At 34.4% G+C, this 24,131-nt stretch overlaps 1 protein-coding gene across 3 annotated transcripts in view; it reads left to right on the forward strand.

The window, feature by feature from the left end:
- The window catches only part of VPS13A (vacuolar protein sorting 13 homolog A), a 267,901-nt gene that overhangs the window by 109,797 nt on the left and 133,973 nt on the right, over positions 1–24,131 (forward strand). For all 3 annotated transcript variants that reach the window (XM_005683796.3, XM_018052091.1, XM_018052090.1), the window contains 10 exons: positions 2,926–3,007; positions 4,413–4,567; positions 5,048–5,204; positions 9,217–9,296; positions 11,234–11,299; positions 11,496–11,649; positions 13,048–13,164; positions 13,244–13,347; positions 19,877–20,044; positions 21,308–21,612. In XM_005683796.3, the coding sequence (XP_005683853.1) occupies positions 2,926–3,007; positions 4,413–4,567; positions 5,048–5,204; positions 9,217–9,296; positions 11,234–11,299; positions 11,496–11,649; positions 13,048–13,164; positions 13,244–13,347; positions 19,877–20,044; positions 21,308–21,612 (1,388 nt within the window). The remainder of the gene's footprint in view (positions 1–2,925; positions 3,008–4,412; positions 4,568–5,047; positions 5,205–9,216; positions 9,297–11,233; positions 11,300–11,495; positions 11,650–13,047; positions 13,165–13,243; positions 13,348–19,876; positions 20,045–21,307; positions 21,613–24,131) is intronic.

The raw sequence follows: 24,131 nt of genomic DNA on the forward strand, positions 1-24,131 counted from the left end.
GTCCCTGGGATTCTCCAGGCAAGAATACTGGAGTGGGTTGCCATTCCCTTCTGCAGGGGATCTTCCCAACCCAGGGAATGAACCTGGGTCTCCTGCATTGCAGGCAGACTCTTTGCCTCTGAGCCACAAGAGAAAGACTATCCAAAATATGTAAGGAGACCAGGAATCCAATAAGAAATGAGCAAACAGACAAGAAAGATGTTCAGTTTTATTATTCACCTCATAAAACAAAATCTTCTTTAATGAATGTAGTGTAAAAAACTTCAAAACATAAATATTGAAATTGGGGGCAGCATAGTTGTTACTTTTTGTGGCAGTATGCCTGATGATTGAGGACCCTGAGGGCAGCTTCTTAGTTGCTGGTAATATTCTGTTCTTGGATCTAAATTTGGGGTCCATGGGTGTGTTTTCTTTTTGAAATTTAGTTTTTATACTTAAATTACATACTCATATGCAGTAGATTATATTTCAGTAAAAATGTTTCTGCCAAATGAGTAGGATTCTGAGAAGCAGAAACACAATCCATGAACCTATGATATGTGTAACTATATTTGTGAAATTCTAATTAAAACTAGGGTGAAAATGCCAGTAAGATTATGTCTGAGAATCCTAAATGTTAATGAGGAAGTGGAGCCATACAAACACTAATCTACTGATGACATCATATAATGTCTTATAAACACCTGTGAAAACATATTGATAGTACTTATTAAAGTGAATATATAACAAAAATAAACTCAAAATGGATTAAAGATCTAAACGTAAGACCAGAAACTATAAAACTCCTAGAGGAGAACAGGCAAAACACTCTCCGACATAAATCACAGCAGGATCCCCTATGACCCACCTCCCAGAATACTGGAAATAAAAGCAAAAATAAACAAATGGGATCTAATTAAAATTAAAAGCTTCTGCACAACAAAGGAAAATATAAGCAAGGTGAAAAGCCAGCCTTCAGAATGGGAGAAAATAATGGCAAATGAAGCAACTGACAACTAATCTCAAAAATATACAAGCAACTTATGCAGCTCAATTCCAGAAAAATAAACGACCCAATCAAAAAATCACCAAAGAAGACATACAGATGGCTAACAAACACATGAAAAGATGCTCAATATCACTCATTATCAGAGAAATGTAAATCAAGACCACAATGAGGTACCATTTCACGCTAGTTAGCATGGCTGCGATCCAAAAGTCTACAAGCAATAAATGCTAGAGAGGGTGTGGAGAAAAGGGAACCCTCTTACACTATTGATGGGAATGCAAACTAGTACAGCCACTATGGAGAACAGTGTGGCGATTCCTTAAAAAACTGGAAATAGAACTGCCTTATGACCCAGCAATCCCACTGCTGGGCATACACACCAAGGAAACCAGAATTGAAAGAGACACATGCACCCCAGTGTTCACTGCAACACTGTTTATAATAGCCAGGACATGGAAACAACCTAGATGTCCATCAGCAGATGAATGAGTAAGAAAGCTGTGGTACATAGACACAATGGAGTATTACTCAGCCATTAAAAAGAATACATTTGAATCAGTTCTAATGAGGTGGATGATACTGGAGCTGATTTTACAGAGTGAAGTAAGCCAGAAAAAAACACCAATACAGTATACTAACACATATATATGGAATTTAGAAAGATGGTAACGATAACCCCGTATGCGAGACAGCAAAAGAGACACAGATGTATAGAACAGTCTTTTGGACTCTGTTGGAGAGGGAGAGGATGGGATGATTTGGGAGAATGGTATTGAAACATGTATACTGTCATGTAAGAAATGAATCGCCAGTCTAGGTTCGATGCAGGATACAGGATGCTTGGGGCTGGTGCACGGGGATGACCCAGGGAGATGGTATGGGGAGGGAGGTGGGAGGGGGGTTCAGGATTGGGAACACATGTACACCTGTGGCACAGATTCATGTTGATGTATGGCAAAACCAATACAGTATTGTAAAGTAAAATAAAGTAAAATTAAAAAAAAGTGAATATATAAAATTCCGCTCGGATGCATACACAGTAGAAAATCTTGCGTTTGAGCCCATGTGTTAAGCGATGGTTATACTGGTAATGTGAGTAAAAGCAAAAATCTCTAAACCACACAAATATTTACCAACATTGTAATGGACAAATAACTAGTGGTTTATATTCATCCATGTATAGTAGTAAGAATGAGTAAAGTATCAATATGGATAAAATTTAAAGAATATTTTGTTGAAACAGTGTCACAGGAAAATGTATGCAATATTATTACCTCTTTCTGAGTTTAGAAGGAAACAGGTTAAATAATATTAATTAAAATTAATTAAATAATATTTTACTTATAAAATCAGTCATAGAAGGTTAAAAACAAGTAAATAAATCAATTTTAGGGAATGTGATCAAGAAAGTAGCACATAAGATGCTTCTAGGTAAGTATGTGGTACTATTTTGGTTTTTGGCCTGGATGGATGATTCAGGGGTATCTTTTATTATTATCATTTTCAAATGAATTATATTTTTTTGTGTATGCTCTACTTGGCTCAGGACAGTAGAAAAGTAATTTACTAAAATATCTTTAAAAAATTAAAAATAAAAGTACAAGCTCCCTAATTACAGAGGCTTTTGAGACTTTGGTTGTTTCCTGTGGATGCCATAGAGGTGGCTTCCTTTATTTAGTAAGATGTTAAGGTATATCTAGATTTCTTCCTACACAAAGTCTGTCAACAAGGAAATGATTATAACAGTGTGAAATTTATATTTAGCCTTAAATTGTAAAAGCACTCCTTTAAATTTACATTTACAAATTTTCTAGTTCAGACTGGAATCTTTCCAGTTAATTCAGATTTAGGGGTGTGTGTATTTGTTGTCACAGTTGTCCTAGAACTTACAATAAAAGTCTGTGTATCAGTTGAGAGTGAATTAACTTTTCTTCCAGGTTCAAAGATCCACTTCTTTCGGAACATCACAGATGTCACAGAAGAAATTTCCTCTTTTGGAAATTCCATGTGTTGAAGATGGTAAAATGAAGCTACTTTAGAAAATTTTCCTTGTTATAAATTGATTATAAAAATAATTTTCATTTGAAGACCACATAAACAATTTCATGCTATAGTAGATATGCATGTTATCTAGAAAATTTCACTTAAAATTCCTTTTGCAGTGGGATTTTCTGGAGAGAGTAACATGGAAGCATATGCACTACCATGTGTTAAATAGGTAACCAAAAGGAATTTGCCGTATGACTCAGGGAACTCAAACTGGGGCTGTATAACAATGTAGGCGGATGGAAAGGGTGGGAGGTTAAAGACGAAGGGGACACATGTATACCAATGGCTGACTCATGTTGATGTGTGGCAGAGGCCAACACAATATTGTGAAGAAATTTTCCTTCAAAAATCAATTGAATCCCGTAGTAACAAGGACCACTAGTAAGTTTTAATCGTCTCTATCCTATTGTGATCTAAAAGAACCCATGAAAGTTTGTGTCTAATTTATAATCTGTTACTTAGCTTTTGGAGATCTTCATTATAGTAATTTTTTTAACTTTTCACATTTTCTTTTTACTTATTAAAGGAAAATAATCAAGCCTTAATATCTACATTCACCTATGAAGTCTTGTATATATTTTGTTATGAAATACAGGCTTTTTGGCCACATTAGAAAGAAAAATAAATGTGTTTTACTCTTTTTAAGAGTTTAAAAATTGCTAAATGTTAAATAACAGAAATTGCCTTGTTGATCCTCAGTTTTCTAGAGAATGTTTACCTTTCTCTGTAGTGACCAGGCTTGGTGGGAAGGGGAAGGAAATGTTTGTGAGATCATCTATCCTAAAATTCAATTTTATATTTTTAGGGATATATTAGATGGTTTTAGTTTCTCTTAAACCTTCTTTTAATAGTTTGACTGAATTTTGGACCCTTTAAAGTATGTTTTAAAAATTTATTATCATATATATATGGTTATATAGTTGTACATATGTGAAATAGTGCTTAATCTTAGTTTCTCTGTTTAAACTGCAGGGCCTGCTTTTAATGTTTCAGAGTTTGTAATTAAGTTCTGTTTTGCTCTCCAGATAGAGTGAGCATATTAGTATGTTCCTTTGAGTATTCATCATGTAGGTAGTAATTGGCCTTGGCATTTGCTATAAAATTTTCTTTGGGAGTTTTTAGACTATTGATTTTAAAGATGCCCATGCTAAAGATTGCATTTTGTAATTTTCCATACATTTTGTCATTAAGAATTTATTTTTGCAGCTATAATCTCTATATGCTTTTTATTTTTATGTTGCAGTTTTTTGAAAACTCACATTTGTTTTTTGAAGTAGTGTTGTAGTGTTCATATTTATTTCAGATAAATTATTAAAATTTTATTATTAAATCAGTCCTGTAGATTATTGACTTAAAAATGTTCTGTGGTATTTAGATTCAGATGAGGAGTATTTTGATGCACCATGTAGTCCGTTGGAAGAGCCTCTTCAATCTCCATCTAGAATTAAAAGTCCTCAACAGAAAAAGCTTCAGAAACCAGATTGTTTTAAAAATATGATTGAGTATAAAATAAGATTTGAAGTGCCAGAGGTATGCCTTATATGTACCATGGTAAAATTAATAAGGCTTATTTAAATTTTGGTCATTTCTGCTATTTACAGATTGTTTATATAGTCTTATTACTAATAGACATTGTTGTTTTAATCCTGTTTAAGCTCAATCCAGATGTTGCTTTGTGATTCTCCTTCCCCTTTGAAGATTAATTTCCTTAATAATTAAAGATTTGGCCACCCTCACCTTCTGAGAGGGACCACATCTGCCTGTGGAAAGTTTAAATAAATCCTCTTAAAAAAAAAGAATTAAGAGTTTACATGTATTATTACTATTCAGTATATATTTATTGAAAGTAATTTGCCTAATGCATGTATTTTATATGTATAAGATCTCCCCTAAATTTAAATACATATCATTTATATCATATGTATACGTCATATATCCAAATATGGCCATCATCTGCGTAAATATTTTTTTGTGTGTTAGATAGTTGTTTCTTTTTTCTTTCTCTTTTAGGTTTTGATTCAGTTCTGTCACCTTGTTGGAGACTGTGAACTACCTGTGGTAGAAATTAATGTCTTAGGATTGGGCACAGATATTGAGCTTAGAACATTTGATTTGAAAGCAAATGCCTTTTTGAAAGAGGTCTGCTTAAAATGTCCAGATTATTTTGGTAAGTATCCCTGTTTTTAAAAATAATTCAGTTCAGTTCAGTCACTCAGTCGTGTCCGACTCCTTGCGATCCCATGGACTGCAGCACGCCAGGCCTCCCCGTCTATCGCCAACTCTTGAAATTTACTCAAACCCATGTCCATTGAGTCGGTGATGCCATCCAACCATCTTATCCTTTGTCTTCCCCTTCTCCCGCCTTTAGTCTTTCACAGCATCAGAGTCTTTTCAAATGAGTCAGTTCTTTGCATCAGGCGGCCAAAGTATTGGAGTTTCAGCTTCAACATCAGTCCTTCCAATGAGTATTCAGGACTGATTTTCTTTAGGATGGACTGGTTGGATCTCATTGCAGTCGAAGGGATTTTCAAGAGTCTTCTCCAACACCACAGTTCAAAAGCATCAATTCTTCAGCACTCAGCTTTCTTTATAGTCCAACTCTCACATCCATACATGACTCCTGGAAAAACCATAGCTTTGACTGGACAGACTTTGTTGGCAAAGTAACAGACTTTTGTTGTCTCTGCTTTTTAATATGCTGTCTAGGTTGGTCATAACTTTCCTTCCAAGGAGTAAGCGTCTTTAATTTCATGGCTGCAATCACCATCTGCAGTGATTTTGGAGCCCCCAAAAATAAAGTCTGTCACTATTTCCACTGTTTCTCTATCTATTTGCCATGAAGTGATGGGACCAGATACCATGATCTTAGTTTTCTGAATGTTGAGCTTTAAGCTAACTTTTTCATTCTCCTCTTTCATTTTCATTAAGAGGCTCTTTAGTTCTTCTTCGCTTCCTGCCATAAGGGTGGTGTCATCTGCATATCTGAAGTTAATTAAAAAAATTAATTTTACTATTTGATTAGCTTCTAGATATAAATTCTCTAGACATTTAGTTAGTACATTTGATATTATCAAAGACATATTATGAGTTAGTCTTCAGCTTTCATATTATACTTTGATCTAAGGAGTAGGCTAGAGGGATATGAAGATAATTTTTCTCATTAAGAAAAATGGTTAAATTTAAATCTACTTAATGATACTAAAATACTGAAATAGTTTTCTATTGATATTACAACAGTTTACCACAAATTTATTAAATTTGTGTAACTGAGATGTCTGACAGAAGTCCCAACAGGCAAAAGTCAAGTATTAATAGGACTTCTGTTTTGGAGGCTATAGGGGAAGATCTGTTTTCTTCTTCATTCAGGTGTTGCCAGGACATCAGTTTTACCGATTTGAGTCCATTTTCTTACTGCTTATAAGGTGTAGATTGGGCTTAGCTCCTACAGGCCTCTCTGAATCATTGCAAATAATTTTTTGTATCCCAGAACCATTATGAGGTGTTAGATCCTTCTCATGTTGTAGTCTCGCTAACCTTTTCTTCCACTCTAAAAACTAAGGTAATTAAGATTGGGTGCCTCTGGACAATCAGAGATCATTTCCCCTTAATCTTGACCTTAATCACCTCTGTAATGTTACATTTACCATATGAGATAATATATTCTCAGATTTGGGGGAATTAGAGCATGGACATTTCATTTAATTCCAAGGGTTTTTAACTCTTGCTTCAAGATTTCTTTTTTGAGTCATGTGTTATTTAGAAATGTGTTATTAATTTTCCAAATATTTTGGAATTTTCCAACTAGTTTTCTGTTACTGATTTTTGTTTTCATTCTTCTGTGGTCTGAAGGCAGACATTGTATGATATCTGTTTTTAAAAGTTGCTAAGTTGTGTTCTGTGGCTCAGAATGTGGTTGATATTGGTGAATATTCCATGTGAGCTTAAGAATAATGAGTATTATGCTCTTGTTGGATGAAGTAGTCTCTAGACATCCATTACCTCCAGTTATTTGATGGTGTTACTGAGCTGAATTGTGTCCTTACTGATGTATATATATATATATATATTTTTTTTTTCATTTCTGATAGAAGAGTATGAAGGGTTCTAATAAGGTAGGGGTTCATCTGTTTCTCTTTGCATTATGATCATTTTTTCCTTTCTATTGTTCAATAAATATACCTTAAGGATTGTTGTATTCTCATGGAAAATTGACTGCTTTATCATTATTTAATGCCTTTCTTTATTATCCCTTACAACTTTTGCTTGCCTTGAAGTGTGTTCTGTCTGAAAATTAACATAGCTATCCTTGCTTTCTTCTTTTTAGTGTTAGCATAATATAGTTTTCAACATATGTTTACTTTCAAATTATATGTACTTTGGTATTTAAAGTGGGTTTTTAGCAGACAGTATATACTTGGGTCTTATTTTTTTTTAATTCATGTTGGAAAGTGGTGTCATTTTTAATTTGTAAAATTAAAAAAAAATTTTTTTGAGGGGGAGGTTGGCATGGCCTTGTGGCTTTTAGGATGTTAGTTCCCTGACCAGGGATCAAACCCGGGCCCTGGCAGTAAAAGTGTTGAGTCCTAACCACTGGACTGCCAGGAAATTCCCTTTTGATTGTTGTTGTTGTTGTTTTTTTAATGTTTATAAGTTATTTAAGTTTTAAATGGAAGCTATCCTGTGAAATCTTATGAACTCATTTAGGAGTCCCCCCCACCCCACCACCCTGTGGTGAACTGAGATACTAAAATAAGGCAGTTAAAAACTTAAGCTGAACTCTCTGTGGGAATAAAGGCGAGGAATATGCTTATATACACATCAAGGATTTGAGAGTGTCATCTTCTCTGGGAACTCATTCTCAGACGAAAGATGTTGTTAACTGGTATAATGAAATTTCTCCTTTTCTGTGAGCCCTGGATTAAATGTGATCTCTGTATGCTGGGAAGCAGATTAAGTATTGTGGCCTGAAAACTTAGTTATTGGAAATGATTTACACATTTTTAGTTCCATACTCTACACTTGTTCTGTGGCCCTTCAGAACTTGAATCTGGTGAATTGTGTTATGATTATCTCTTCTTAAAAAAATTATCATGCATGCAAGAAACAGAATTCTGCCTTATTATGCTTTTTACATTAAGAGTTTGCTCTGACAGTTGGAAAGAAAAGTGAGCCAACTTGATAGTGCTTTGCAGTAATCCAGAAGTATTACAGAAATTGTTAATATTTGTTTTTTTAGAATTGTTTGTTTCCCTAAGACCAAAGGGTAGGAAAACCCTTGCATACATAATACAGGATATACAACTAACAGTTCACCTATTTGTGTAATACATTTGCTTATGTTTTCTTAGGAAGAAGCGAATACAATATTTCTTACACAAAGTAAATAATCAGTAAATAGTTCTTCAGTGAATGAACAAATGTGTGAAAAAGTGGAGACTTCTTTAAGGATTGAAATGTGATTAGCATCTACAATAGAAGGCTAGCTTAGGTACTAATAAACTTAAATCTGGAGGGTTCTGTGGAAATACACTGTATTTTTTTCCCTCATGAGTAGTATGACTGGTTTGTACTCCAATCTTCCAGTATCTTGTTATTGATTTCAAAGGCATAAGTAATTTGCTAATGATGGTTATAGAGACTTGACACAAAATACTCTTCTTCAGCAGTTTCCTTGATTATTTTCTTAGATTTTAAGCAGAAGCAACAATATAATTTGTAAAGACTGATAATATGGTACTCGTTTATTTTAATCTAAACTAATACACAGAACAGCTTATTTCTCATCAACTATCTGATGTTTTTTGTAAACAGTCTTTTTTAGAGATTCTGACTACTTCTGTGATTCAGGACCAGAATCGCTTCATGTCCTTTCATTGTTCCTCATAAACATTGTTTTCTCTATCTGATTGCTACTTTTACTTAACTTCCTATCTAAGTTTAGAAAGGTAAGATAAGAATCTTTAGCAGTGCGGCATAAGGAAAGGGAATCATGAGATGAAATTACATTTGTACATTTTAAAATAAAGGAAGAAAGACCACCTGATTTGAGTAATACAGAGATCAGAATTCAGAACTGATACAGGAAATACTTCTTTTCCAATTCTATAATTGTTAATATTTCCTGCATTTATTTCCTATTAGTTTTTCTATGAAAGAATAATTTGAGAAATTATTTTTAGATGAAAACAAGAAACCAATTTATTTGGTAACAACACTGGATAACACAATGGAAGACCTCTTAACACTGGAATATGTGAAGGTAAGTAGTCTGATTTATATGCTCGCTATGGTAAGCAAGTGGTGCTGGTGGTAAAGGATCTGCCTGCCAGTGCAGGAGACTTAAGAGGTGTGGGTTTGATCCCTGAGTCAGGAAGATGGCCTGGAGGAGGCCGTGGCAACCCCCTCCAGTGTTCTTGCCTGGAGAATCCTGCGGACAGAGGAGTCTGGCGGGCTACCATCCATGGGGTCGCAAAGAGTCGGACGTGACTGAAGCAACTTACCTCGCATGCAAGCGTGGTAAGCATACTGCTGAGATATTTAAATCAAGTTTTATAAGTTCAGAAATACTCAGTTTAATCTCCATCCTGATGTGATCACTGTAACTCCTAAAACTTTAAGATGTTTTATTTTGTCATCCTCTATTAGATAACTTGTGATTTATAAACACTTAATGTATCAGGACAATAAGCAGCCCACTTTCTAAGTAGACATGACCTGCAGTTTGACTGTTTCCCCCCATCAGGGAATCTACAGACTTTTTAATCTTGATGAAATTTATTGCGGTATACTATAAAAGATGAAGCTTTCACTTGATTTCCCATGATAGTCTGAAGTTACCTAATTTTCCTGCTGTCAGTGGGTCCATTCCTTTTCTGTTGACTTGTGATAACCAAGTCATTGTTTATTAAATATTTATGTGTACTGTCATCTATGTATGATTTCGGCCTTTGTTTTCATTGATCTGTTTTTATATAAGTGCCACATTATTTTAATAATTATAGTACTTTATAGTAAGAATAATGTTCAGTAAGCATTATATAACTTTTAAGATCATTTTTTACTATTATTGTTGTAGTTTTTAGTGTTTGTATTGTTTATGAATTAAACAACTTTTCATATTATCAATATAAAAATGTTTCAGATCTAAATATGACACAGAATATTTGATACCTGGTGGACCATTCTGTCAAAATTTTCTTTTAACATTCAGGAAGATTTGGGAAGGACCTTACAGAGTTATGGATTATTAAATGATTTTCCTCTACATATGACAATATCTAAATTTCCACTCTTTTTTTGGTGGGAATTTTTTTCTTCCTTTAAATTTACTTTTTAGTTGGAAGAAAATTGCTTTACAATGTTGTGATGGTTTCTGTCATAGAATACCACAAACCAGCCATAATTATACATTTATCACCTCCCTCTTGAGCCTGCCTCCCCTCCCCCCATCCCACCCCTCTCAGTCCTCACAGAATGCCTGGCTGGGGTCCCTGTGTTATATAGCAACTTCACACCAGCTGTCTGTTTTGCACATGGTAGTGATTGGAGAAGGAAATGGCGACCCACTCCAGTATTCTTGCCTGGAGAATCCCAGGGACGGAGGAGCCTGGTGGGCTGCCATCTATGGGGTCGCACAGAGTCGGACATGACTGAAGCGACTTAGCAGCAGCAGCAGCAGTAGCAGTGTATATATGTCTATGCTACTGTCTCCATTTGTCCCACTCTTTGCTTCCCCAACTGTCTGCAAGTCCATTCTCTATATCTGCATGTCCATTCCTTCCCTGAAGATAGATTCATCAATATCATTTTTCTAGATTCCATATATATGCATTAATATATGATATTTGTTTTTTTCTTTCTGACTTCACTCTGTATAACAGGCTCTAGGTTCACCCACCTCACTAGAACTGACTCAGATTCGTTCTTTTTTATGACGAATATTTCATTATATGTATGTACCATATCTTCTTTATCTAAATTTCTACTCTTGGTAATAAGATAGTATGTAGCATTTATTGAATACTTGCTCTGTACTTAACAAGTTTCTTTTGTTCTGGTGAAGCAGTTGTTTAAGTAATTATATGTTTATAAATAGCTCAAAAAATTATATAAATGTGTATTAGGACCATTGTATAATTGTATGTGCAATGTGTTCCTTTGATAATCTCACAGATTTGTATTTCTCACTTTGTGTAGGCTGAAAATAATTTACCCGCAACAATACTGAAGAATGCTTATAACAGTGTTGTGCAACTGATAAAGGTATAAGTGAATAATAATTTATTTTTTAGTTAGATACTGTATTTCTAAGCAAATGTATTATAAAAATTTTAACTGGAACTGTAAGATCCTTGAGGATAAAAATTGACTATTATAAATTGTATCCTTTATACCACAAAGAACATACAACAGGCAAACAAATATTTGTTGTGTTACTAAAATCAGTTTTGTTCTTTAGGTGAATTTTTCCTCTTTGGATATTCATTTACATACTGAAGCACTTCTGAATACAATAAATTATTTTAATAATATCCTTCCATATTTGGAGGAGAAACCAGCCCCAGTACATATTGTGGAGACTGAAGACAAAGGGGAGGTTATCAAAAAAATACGTATGTTTCTTTAAAATTCAACTTCAAATTTTTACCAAGTAGATCAATAAATTTTGGTTCTGGGCTTATTATTAACTTATGATATTGACTTAAGAATTCTATTGCCTAGATTAATATCTGGAAAGATTGATTATGTGCCAAGTTAATTTAAAAAAATATTAGTAAAGTGATTATTGCGGAAGAAAGTAGCTTTTATTTATCTAGTCATTCATTTTAGTTGATTCTGTCCATGGGATTCTCCAGGCAAGAACACTGCAGTGGGTTGCCATGCCCTTCTCCAGGGAATCTTCCTGACCCAGGGATCAAATCTGCATCTCTTCCATCTCCTGCATCGGCAGACGAGTTCTTGATCACTAGTGCCATCTGAAAATTTAAATTCAATATAGTTAGATTTCATGAATTTAAAACAGTAATTCTGGAAAAGATTGAAGCAAGGAGGAGAAGGGGTTGACAGAGGATGAGATGATTAGATGGCGTCACCAACTGAATGGACATTAGTTTGCACAAACTCCAGGAGATGGTGAAGGAAAGGGAAACCTGGCATGCTGTAGTTCATGGGGTCTTAAAGAGTCAGAAACGACTGAATGACTGAACAACAAAATATTATTTTAGATTAGAAACATAGAACTAACAAAATTTCAATAATATGAGTGTATATTTTTAAACCAAGTGCTTATAAGTGCCACATTATTTTAATAATTATAGTATTTTATAGTAAGAATAATGTTCAGTAAGCATTATATAACTTTTAAGACCATTTTTTACTATTATTGTTGCAGTTTTTAGTGTTTGTATTGTTTATGAATTAACTTTCATATTATCAATATAAAAATGTTTCAGATCTAAATATGACACGGAATATTTGATAACCTGGTGGACCATTCTGTCAAAATTTTGTTTTAACATTCAGGAAGATTTGGGAAGGACCTTACAGAGTTGTGGATGATTAAATGATTGTCCTCTACATGTGACAATATCTAAATTTCCACTCTGTTTTTGGTGGGAATTTTTTTCTCTTTTTAAATTTACTTTTTAGTTGGAAGAAAATTGACTGCTATTTTTAAGCAGTCAAAAGTTATAAGTTGGATAATAACAAAAATCATCTTGTTATCAGTAAATTGCCAAAGATTGATTTTACAGCTATGACTTAGTTTCAGATGTTATTGTCATCTAGAACTATTTTGTCTCTTCGTCTGCATTTGTTTGGCTTTGGTTTCATTGGATTTGATTGTTTTTTTAGAATTCATATCTTAGTAGGTGCTTGCTTTCGGTTTGCAAATCAGATGTTCCTTTAGTATTCTCATTATTGTTATGATTTCAGTTACTTTATAAGTGTAGTAAGATAACTACTACTAAAATTTTTGTGTTATGTTTTACAATATGAGTTTCTTTTTGCAGCTTTAAAATCATCCAAGAATGAAGATACTATTACCTTGCAGATTTTAGCAGAATTGTCATGTTTACAGATCTTTATTCAAGATCAGAAACGTAACATTTCCGAAATTAAGATAGAAGGTAACAAGATTTGATAAAAAGTGAATTCAGAACTACTAAATGAAAGAAAAGGAATTGAATGATTCTTTTTTCCCCTTAGGGCTTGATTGTGAAATCATTATGAGGCCATCAGTGACTGAAACAAATGCAAAGCTAAGGAATATAATTGTTCTGGACTCTGACATAACAGCTATATACAAAAAGGTATGAACTTGTTTTAGATTAACATTATATATATGTCGACTCCAGGAGCTGGTGATGGACAAGGAGGCCTGGCGTGTTGCGGTTCATGGGGTCACAAAGAGTCGGACACGACTGAGCGACTGAACTGAACTGATGACTAATCTTAAATATATAGTTGTTCTTTATATTAAATGATTTGAGAGTTTTGAAACTCTCAAGAGTCTTCTCCAGCACCGCAGTTCAAAAGCAACAATTCTTCTGTGCTCAGCTTTCTTTATAGTCCAACTCTCACATCCATACATGACCACGGGAAAAACCATAGCCTTGACTAGACAGACCTATGTTGGCAAAGTAATGTCTCTAGTTTTTTATATGCTATCTAGGTTGGTCATAACTTTCCTTCCAAGGAGTAAGCGTCTTTTAATTTCATGGCTGCAGTCACCATCTTCAGTGATTTTGGAGCCCAAAAGAATAAAGTCTGACACTGTTTCCCCATCTATTTCCCATGAAGTGATGGGACCAGATGCCATGATCTTCGTTTTCTGAATGTTGAGCTTTAAGCCAACTTTTTCACTCTCCTCTTTCACTTTCATCAAGAGGCTTTTGAGTTCCTCTTCACTTTCTGCCATAAGGGTGGTGTCATCTGTATATCTGAGGTTATTGATATTTCTCCCGACAATCTTGATACCAGCTTGTGCTTCCTCCAGCCCAGTTCTTCTCATGATGTACTCTGCATATAAGTTAAATAAGCAGGGTGACAATATACAGCCTTGATGTACTCCTTTTCCAATTTGGAACCAGTCTGTTGTTCCGTGTCCAGTTCTAACTGTTGCTTCCTGACCTGCATACAGATTTCTCAAGAGGCAGGTCAGGTGCTCTGGTATTCCCATCTCTTGAAGAATTTTCCACAGTTTCTTGTGATCCACACAGTCAAAGGCTTTGGCATAATCAATAAAGCAGAAATAAATGTTTTTCTGGAACTCTCTTGCTTTTTTGATGATCCAAAAGACCTGTACTTTTTTCCCTCTATGATTTTATTTTTAATGCATATTTAAGGTTAAAATCCAACTTAGAAAAAGCTACAAAATGAAGTTTCTGACTTGTGTCTTCTTGTCCTACCCCCATTTTCCTTTCCTTTTTTGTTAACTTTGATTCCAGTGTATATCAATATTTATTCATTGTTCTATTGATATTTGGTTTCTGTTCGTTTTATCAGCATTGCTTCTGTAACTAGTCTTGTACATGTCTCCTGGTATATTCTTGGACATATCTCATGTAAGCATTTCCAGAGAGTTGTGTACTCCCAGGAGCAGTCAAAGAGAGATCTGGTATTTTATTTCAATGCCAGTGCTCGAAACTGTCGTGTTAAGTTTTTTGAAGATCTGGAGTATATAATATGGTGTTTTCAGTTTGTATTTTTCTTACCAGTAATCAAGTTGCATATTTTTCATATATTTATAGACTATTTATACTTACTTTTCTATGAAATGTCTGTTAAACCCAGGTGCCAGCAAACTTTTTCTGTAAGTAGCCAGATTTTAAGTCTTTTAGGCTTTGTGGGCCATGCAGTTTTTGTTAAAACTATTCAGCTCTGCTATTGTAATGTGAAAGTAGCCATAGGTAATGTGTAAATGAGTGATTTGATTGTGTTCCAATAAAATTTTATTTTATGGATAATAAAATAAAAATTTCATATAACTTGCCTGTGTCACAAAATATTACTTTTATTTAGATTATTTTTGACTACTTAAAGATATGAAAATCATTCTTACCTAATTCTGCTGTTGGTAGTTTGCTGACTCCTGATTTGATTTACCAATTTTGGGGGAAGGAATGTTAATTTTTTTCCTCATTGATTTGTAGGAAATCATTTAATATGTTCTATATTATTCCTTGCTTAGTTTATTTTTGTTTCAAATAGTTACTCCCAGGTTGGTTATGATGTCTTTTGAGAAACGAAAGTTGTTAATTTTAATGAAGTTGAATTTTATCCTTTTTTGGTTTGAGAGTTTTACATTTTCTAAATCAATCTCTTCTCTGAATTCATAAAGATATTCCCCTACATCACCTTCTAAAAGTTATATGCTTTTGCCTTTCACTTACATCTTTCATCCTACTTGAAACTGATTTTGTTTAATATGATTGAGGCTGGAATCCAGTTTCACTTTTTTTAACATTGGCTTCTTTTTCCCTAGCATCATTTATTTAAATAGATATCCTTTTCTTACCATGTACAGTTATTGTTCAGTTGCTAAGTCATGTTCTATTCTGTGTGACCCCATGGACTGCAGCGTGCCAGACTTCCCTGCCTGGAGTTTGCTCATACTCGTGTCAATTTAGTTGATGATACTGTTCAAGCATCTCATCCTCTGTCATCCCCTTCCCCTCTACCTTCAATCCCAGCATCGGTGTCTTTTCCAGTGAATTGGCTCTTTGCTTCAGGTGGCCAGAGTATTGGAGCATCAGTCCTTCCAATAAATATTCAGGCTTGATTTCCTTTAGGATTGACTGGTTTAATCTCCTTCCTGTCCAAGGGACTCTGAATAATCTTTTCCAGCATCACAGTTTGAGAGCATTAATTCTTCGGTGCTCAGCCTTGTTTATGGTCCAACTCTCACATCCATACGTGGCCACTGGAAAAACCATGGCTTTGACTGTACGGACCTTTGTCAGCAGAGTGATGGCTCTGCTTTTTAATACTCTGTCTAGGTTGGTCATTGCTTTTCTTCCAAGAAGCAAGTGTCTTTTCATTTCATGGCTGCAATCACCATGTGCATTGATTTTGGAGCCCAAGAAAATAAAATTGATAAGTTAAATTTCATCAGTGAGATTCAGGGAGTTCGTTTCATTTTGTTTGTTTTGCAGGGCTTGGGGAGACAAGAATACTTCATAGATTGTGCTGAGTATCTTCAAAGGACGCATATAGTTTCTTGCTGTCTTTGTAATGTTAAAAACCATCATTTCATTAAGGGTTGCAAAATGGTAATACTCTGATTCAGAATATTCAAAAAAATTTCTTCTTTATTAAATGGGAGTCTTCACCAGTCTTTCTGCTGACATCTCCAAAATTTTGGCTACTTATAAGTTTATTCCCCAGTAGATTTCTTAGGCAGGGCTCATAGTTGTAAGAATAATAATACTCCACAAACATTTATATGTTGCATTACATTTATATTTGCAGAGTACTCTGACTGGATTTTGATTCTTTAGCTTGCATTTTCTTTTCTAGATGATTTTAAGCATGTTATTCTATATTTTTCTGGCCTAGTGTGAATGTTCAGTCAAACTGCTGCTACTGATCCTGATGACAGTTTAACTTTCTTTCTCTTAGAAGGACTTGGTAATTTTGCCTAAATATTCAGAGCTTATTGGAAGCTTTGTGTAGGCAAGACTTTGGACAAGTGAGCATCATGGCAGATTGTAGGCAGTGATGCAAGTGATTTTATAGCCTCAAAACTTGAGTATCTTTAGAGTGTTTTGTTTTTTCTCTCATGCCAGTCATTTTCCTTTTAGAAAAGTACTATAAGTATAGGCCTGACAGTGTAAGTTCAGAGAGCCAGTTGGATGAAGAATGAGGGGACCTTATGTTTCAAAATACAGTTTTTTACTTAAAATACCCATCTTTTAGTGTGATCTTTTTATTTACCCCTTATCTATGCCTGTTGTCTCCTAGGCCACAATCTCTGCACTAAACACTGTTTTATGAAAATGTCTTCTCTTCTGTTGGACTCACTCATGTGACTTATGGAAGTTGTTCTGCTTTTCACTGATTAATCTAATCGTATTAGGGATATTATAGTCTACCTTCTGACAATATTTTACTGCTTATGTAGTGTATCCTAGCAACACTCTGCTGTCAGTTCCTACTTTTGTTGCCTTTCACAGTGTTATTGTAATATGTTTTACTTTTGTGTATGCTGAAAGTTTGCAATGTATATGTACTGATTTAGGTTTAGTTTTCTTTTAGAGAAATTATTTTTTTATAAAACATATACATTCTTACCTTTATTCTAACCATTTCTGGAATTAATTTTTTCATGTAGCTTCAAAATTCTGTTATTTTTATTTCCACCTGAAGAAGTTAATGATTTCTTATCATTCGCCTCTGCTAGTTATGATTTATCTCATCTTCTGACAGGAAGGAGGGATCAGAACTAGGGAAAAAAAGCACTTTTATTTCACCTTCATTATCTGAGTGATACTTTTGCTAGGTGTACATAATTTCTTGTCTTTATCTGACTTTGTGTATAGTGTGTCTCTCTCTCTCTATATAAGTATATTTTCATATTTGTCCTGTTTGAAGTATTCTGTGCTTTTTGGATCTCTCTCTCAAAATTTTTTGTGTCTTTTGAGGTAATTCTTCCTACCTCCGTCTCCCTCCTCCCTCACCTCCCTTTCCTCCTCCATCTCGTCCCTATTCTTCCTCTTGGGTTCCAAAAATTACTTTTAGATTCTTGTTAGAGATCATCCCATGACCTTTAGATCCTCTGTTCTTTTCCCATTCTTTTCTCATTATGTTTCATTTGTATAATTTCTGTCGACCTGTTTTTAAGTTCACTTATTGTGTCCTTGGCTCCATTGAATATAGTGATAAACCCACTGAAAGTATTCTTCATCTGCTTCCCTGTTTTTTAATCTTTAATGTTTGCCTTTTTTTCTGCTTTCCATTTCTCAGCTCGCATTCTTGAATCTGTTCATTCATATTTTCCACAGTTTCCACTCAAAGCACTTGCCTTATTAATAATAATGAAAAATCCATTGGCTGAATGTTTCAACATCTATGTTATAGGCAAGTCTGATTCTATTGATTGCTTTGTCATTCATTTTTTTTTTTTCATTCTTTTTGGAGTGTTTTGTAGCTAATGATTGACTGCCAGACATCATGTATAGGGTAATAGAGATGGAAGTGAACAGTATTTATGTCTCAAAGTGAGTGTGCCTTCTTTCTCTGCTAACGTATTAGCATGGGGAGTTAAATCACGTTAATGGAGAGCTGAGGGCAACAGGGTTACTGCCTTTCCCATCATTTCTTAAGGCTTCTGTTCGAGGCAATAATCCTGATTGTACTTCGGGCCTTTTCCAGGGAGGAGGCTTCTCCTTTCTTTGAGGATTGTAGCAGGGAAATCTTCCTCTGGTATTCCGCTGTGACTCTAGTCACTTAGGAACTCCCAACATAAAGTGCACAATGAAATGCTTACAACTGAGTGTGAGCTCTTCTGTGTCTGTGACTCCCAGGGATTCTGTGTCTACCATTATTAGTTCATAGTCAACCTTTACCATTTTATCTCAGTTCTTCTTACCTAATGTATATGGTATATGGCATCTCTTTTCTCCTGCCCCTTATCCTAGGTGAGCTGGTGCTTTAGAGTCTGTCTTTCTTGAAGGTGCCTTATTTTTTCTTTAGATTTCAGGCTGCTTGGTTGGCTTGTAGCCTCAGATTTCTAATGCTTTTAAGAAAAGTTAAGAGGCTTCCCTAGTGGCTCAGAGGGTAAAGCGTCTGCTTACAATGCAGGAGACCCAGGTTCAGTCCATAGGTTGGGAAGATCCCCTGGAGAAGGAAATGGCAACCCACTCCAGTATTCTTGACTGGGAGATTCCATGGACGGAGGAGCCTGGTGGGCTACATACATTCCCTTGGGTCGCAAAGAGTTGGACACAACTGAGTGACTGCTCTTTCTTTCTTTAAGAAAAGTTAAAAATTTCATATTTTGTCTGTTTTTGTTTTTCTCATTCTTAAGGTTTGCAATGACCTCTCTTCAGCATTCTGTATCCTAGGCAGAAGCAGAATACTGATAGACTTCAGTAGAATCTCATCTTACACCTCAACCTTTAGTCAACTATCTCTGATTCCTAAGGTTTTTTTGTTTCATGGTTGGAATTTGTTTACTTACGGTTCTTCAGCCCTCTGCCCTGCTTCTAGCATTTAGGAGGGTCAAGAAAACTATAAAGTAGTTAAAAATTAAGTTAGTGAGTACTCTGTTTATTTTTCAAAATATTCCTGTCATTCCACATCTGCTAATATCACCAACCATTTTTAATTTATTGCGGAGCTTGAGATGTCATACTGCTGTACATAATTCTTATTTGGCAGTTGAGATGACTCAACAAACTAATAAGGAACAGAAGTTTTGTGATAGGAGAAGACTCCTTTGAAGGATCTGGAAAATCTATTCACATACTTCAGATCAAGAAAATAGATTATAAGTTTTGACAGTGAATGAAAAATACATTTATATGGCAGTTCTCAGTACAAAAGTATGCTCACTAAATGAAAAGGTGTATTGTGATATTGTTTTTTTCTGTTTTTCCCACTAAAAAAATCTTGTGCCAAACCTACCAAACTGATTTCATCCCGAAAGGGAACTGCCACTTCTGTTTTGAATAATCTTGTATACATTCTAGTAAGGGCATTAGAATTGTTGTCTTATTTATACTTGGCTTGACTGTTTTGAAGATTTTCCAAATATGTGTGTATGTTTTGTTTTTATTTTTGCCCTGAAGACATTCTATCCAAAGTGGATTTTGACGATTGAAATTTTCTCTCTTTAAGGCTGTTTATATTACCGGTAAAGAAGTTTTCAGCTTCAAAATGGTTTCTTATATGGGTGCAACTGCTGGTTCTGCATACACAGATATGAATGTAGTTGATATGCAAGTTAATTTAACTGTTGGTTGCATTGAAGTAGTTCTTGTCAAAAAATTTCTGTATTCTATATTGGTAAGTATGTTAATTGATTTTTTTATTTATTTTTGCCTACTAGTTGGAAAGTGTTTGCTGTTTCTCAAGCATAGATAAGGAATTCCTTGCTTGATTATTTCCCCCTGCTTTTAAAAAATATTCCGGGTACCATTTATCATGACTGAAATGTATAGTGTCATTTATATAGTGTCATTTTTCACATGGGAATGTTCTAGTTAATTGAAGTATGTATTTTTATAGACATTAAATATATGTATATATGTACATTTTATATATGTTATATATATTTAATTCCTTATTTTATACATAATTCGTTTAAGTATTTTACCTTTCAGCTCTTACTCAAAGTGCTAAATATACAATTGAAGTCCAGTTTGGTTTCAGATAATCATTAGGAAAATTACATTTTCTATTATATTCTATGAATATTTGGGGCTTTGTGGGATTTAGATTTAATCCCGATGACATTTCCCTAAGGTATCTAAACTCTATTTCTGCCTTTCATAGTTTGTTTTTCTTTAGTTGGCAGCCGATATTTTTTTCCTGTGAGTGTCATGCCTGTCTCTGACTTCACTATTCATTCCTTTAACTAAATTGTGATATAAACTAGATAATCAGTTCAGTTCAGTCTCTCGGTCGTTTCTGACTCTTAGCGACCCCACAAATGGCAGCACGCCAGGCCTCCCTGTCCATCAACAGCTCCCAGAATCCACCAAAACCCATGCCCATCGAGTTGGTGATGCCATCCAACCATCTCATCCTCTGTCGTCCCCTTCTCCTGCCCTCAATTTTTCCCAGCATCAGGGTCTTTTCAAATGAGTCAGCTCTTGGTTCTAAATAATGTTGTTGTCTCTGTGATCTTTTTAACTGAGGTTATCATGCAGTTTTTCTTGACAAACATTTTTATTACTGTTTTACCTTACAAATGTAATAAGCTCTCTGTGCATTGAGGTTTTATAGGGAAATATGATTGTTTAGCCCTTAGGAAAGTGAGATAAAAAGAGAAATAGATACCAGTGAAACGTTGCAATATCCCCACACTGCTTTGTTCCAGGGACTAGGTTTTTATTGTTTTACTGTGTTTCTGTATCTGTATCTTTTTGTTTCCCAACTTCCGTTGCAGAAGATTAAGGTTTAATGTAGACAGACTTTGAATAAACTGTTGCTTAGTTGTACCAAGAGAAAGTTTTTCTTACAGAGGTAAAATCATAAATAGTGATATATTTAATAATTTTTTCCGTTAATGGTAGCTTTAAGAATATAATTCTGTTTTCTTTATAGGCTTTTATAGATAATTTTCAAGCAGGTAAACAAGCCTTAGCTGAGGCAACTGTTCAGGCAGCAGAAATGGCTGCTACTGGTGTAAAAGAACTGGCACAAAGGAGTTCTAGAATGGCATTGGATGTTCACATCAAAGCCCCCGTTGTGGTTATCCCACAGTCTCCAGTTTCTGAAAATGTTTTTGTTGCTGATTTTGGACTAATTACAATGAAAAATACATTCCATGTAATAACAAAGAGTCCGACCAACCCCCCACCCATTATTGATTTGATAACGATAAAGCTAAGTGAAATGCGACTATACAGGTAAGCTTTTCACAAGTGTATTTATGTAGAATGCAGTCTTTTTCTAATTTTTTTCTATTAAAGGCTTTCGTATCTTGAGTTTTCTTTTTAGAATTGAATTTAATTTTATTATAACTATACTTAATTTTGTGGGGTGTTTTTTTTCCCTTCCTCAAGTATTTTTTGGTAAAATCAATTCTTGTTTTCTAGTTTCTAAAAACCTGGAAAATACAGGAAGCTCAGCTCAGTGCTCTGTAGTGACCTAGAGGGGCAAAATGGGGGGAAGAGGGAGACTCAAGAGAGATGGGGGCGTATGTCTACTTATGGCTGATTCACATTGTTGTACACCAGAAAGTAAATGTTGTAAATCAATTATATTCCAATAAAAAATGAAAATTTAGTGATTATATAAATAAATACTTAGAAAATATTAGATAATTAGACATGCTATAAAATTTGTTATCTGAGGAAATATATTTGTACTTATTGGCAGTTCTTCAAAAATTAGAAGGTTATGGAAGAAATAGGAGAATTTCTAATATATTATTTCTCTGGAAATACAGCATGCCCAAAGTACTCTATCAGCTTTGTGCTGTGGTTCTGATATGCTAATTAAACACACATACACATACATATCCACACAAAGTAGAGTACAATCTTATGTATTCACTCTACATAGAACTAGTAATTAGGGAAATTAAGTGAATATCCAGATAGTTCCAAAACTTTTACTGTGGTATCTCTAATCACACATTCTAGATTTAATACCATGTTCCTTTTACAACTGGGATTCATTTCTATTTAAACCTTTCACTTGCTCTTTTCTTTCTGTACTTTTTCTTTAATCTCATTCTATTTATTGTTTTCCTTTTATTTTTGCTCCTTCTCTTTGGCTCCTGGCATGTCTGTGTCCCTCCTGCCACTTTCCATCAACAACATTTTAAAAACAGCCTTATTTAAGATGTAATTAGTATATAATAAATTGAGTATTTTTAAAAGTATAGAGTTTGATAAGTTTGATGTGTATACCCTTGTGATAGTTTGAGTACAGTTATAATTCTTGCTTAAATATTTGGTGGAATTCACCAGTAAAGCCACTGGGGCTGGGATTTGCTTGTAGAAGATTTGTAACTACAATTTCCATTTGTTTAGTAAGCTTGGTGCTATATGAATTATTTTATGAGTGATTGTTAATATTTTCAAGAAACATGTCTTTCATCTACATTGTAGAGTTCTATGTCATAAAGTTAATAATATTCTCTTATTCATTAATACCTATATTGATATTACCTCCCTTATTCTTGATATTTATAATTTATACTTTTTTATTAATCATTCTGGCTAGAAGTATATCAGTTTTATTGCTCTTTTTTTTTCCTGTGGAATAAATGGTATCCATTATTGTTTCACTTCCAGTTTTATTGATATATAGCACTGTATAAGTTTAAGGTATACAACATAATGATTTGACTTACATACATCATGAAATGATTACAACATAAGTTTAGTAAATAGCCATCATCTTATGTAGACACAAAATTAAAGGAATAGAAAATATTTTTTCTTGTGATGAGAGCACTTAGGATTTACTCTGTTAACAATTTCCCTATGTAACATACAACAGTGAATAATTTATCATGTTGAACATTATATCTGTAGTACTTATGTATCTTACAACTGGTAGTTTGTGCCTTCTGACTATCTTCATCCAGATTGCCCTTCTCCTATCCCTTGATTCTGATAACCACAGATTTTACCTTTCTTTATGAGTTTGTTTGAAGTATAACTGACCTACAGAACTATGTTAGTTTCTGTTACACAACATAGTGATTCAGTATTTCTGTACATTTCAAAAAGATAACCATGTCACATCTCTAGTTAACATCTGTGACCATACAAAGATATTACATAATTATTGACTGTATTCTCCACACTGTACTGATGACTCATTTATTTTGTAATTGAAAGTTTGTATCTCTTCCACTTATTTCTCTCCTCCCCATCTCTCCTCTCTAGCAAACACCTGTTTGTTCTCTATATCAGTGACTCTTTTTTGTTATGTTTGTTCATTTGTTTTGTTCTTTAAATTCTATATATAAGTGAAATCATTTGGTATTTATCTTTCTCTGTATGATTTAGTGTCATCATGGACACCATGTTGTCACAAATGACAAGATTTCCTTCTTTTTATAATGGTTGAGTAATATTTTGTGGTGTACATGTGTATACACACACACACACACACACACACACACACACACACACCCCACATCTTCTCTATCCATTTACCTACTGATGAACATTTAGATTGTTTCCATTTCTTAACTGTTGTAAATAATGCAGTGAACTTAGGGGTATGTATATCTTTCAAATTACTGTTTTCATTTTGTTTGGATAAATACTCAGGAGTGGAATTGCTGAGCAAGGCTAGTTCCTGACAAAGCTGGCTGCAATTTTTGGGGTGTTCCAGAGTTGAGAGGGTCAAGGTCAGTTATTTGGATGGTTGAAGAGCTCAAGGGTTCCAGAGCTGGTGTTGGGCC

This window comes from Capra hircus, chromosome 8 (genome assembly GCF_001704415.2).
Source record: "Capra hircus breed San Clemente chromosome 8, ASM170441v1, whole genome shotgun sequence".
In the NCBI taxonomy this organism is placed as follows: Eukaryota; Metazoa; Chordata; class Mammalia; order Artiodactyla; family Bovidae; genus Capra; species Capra hircus.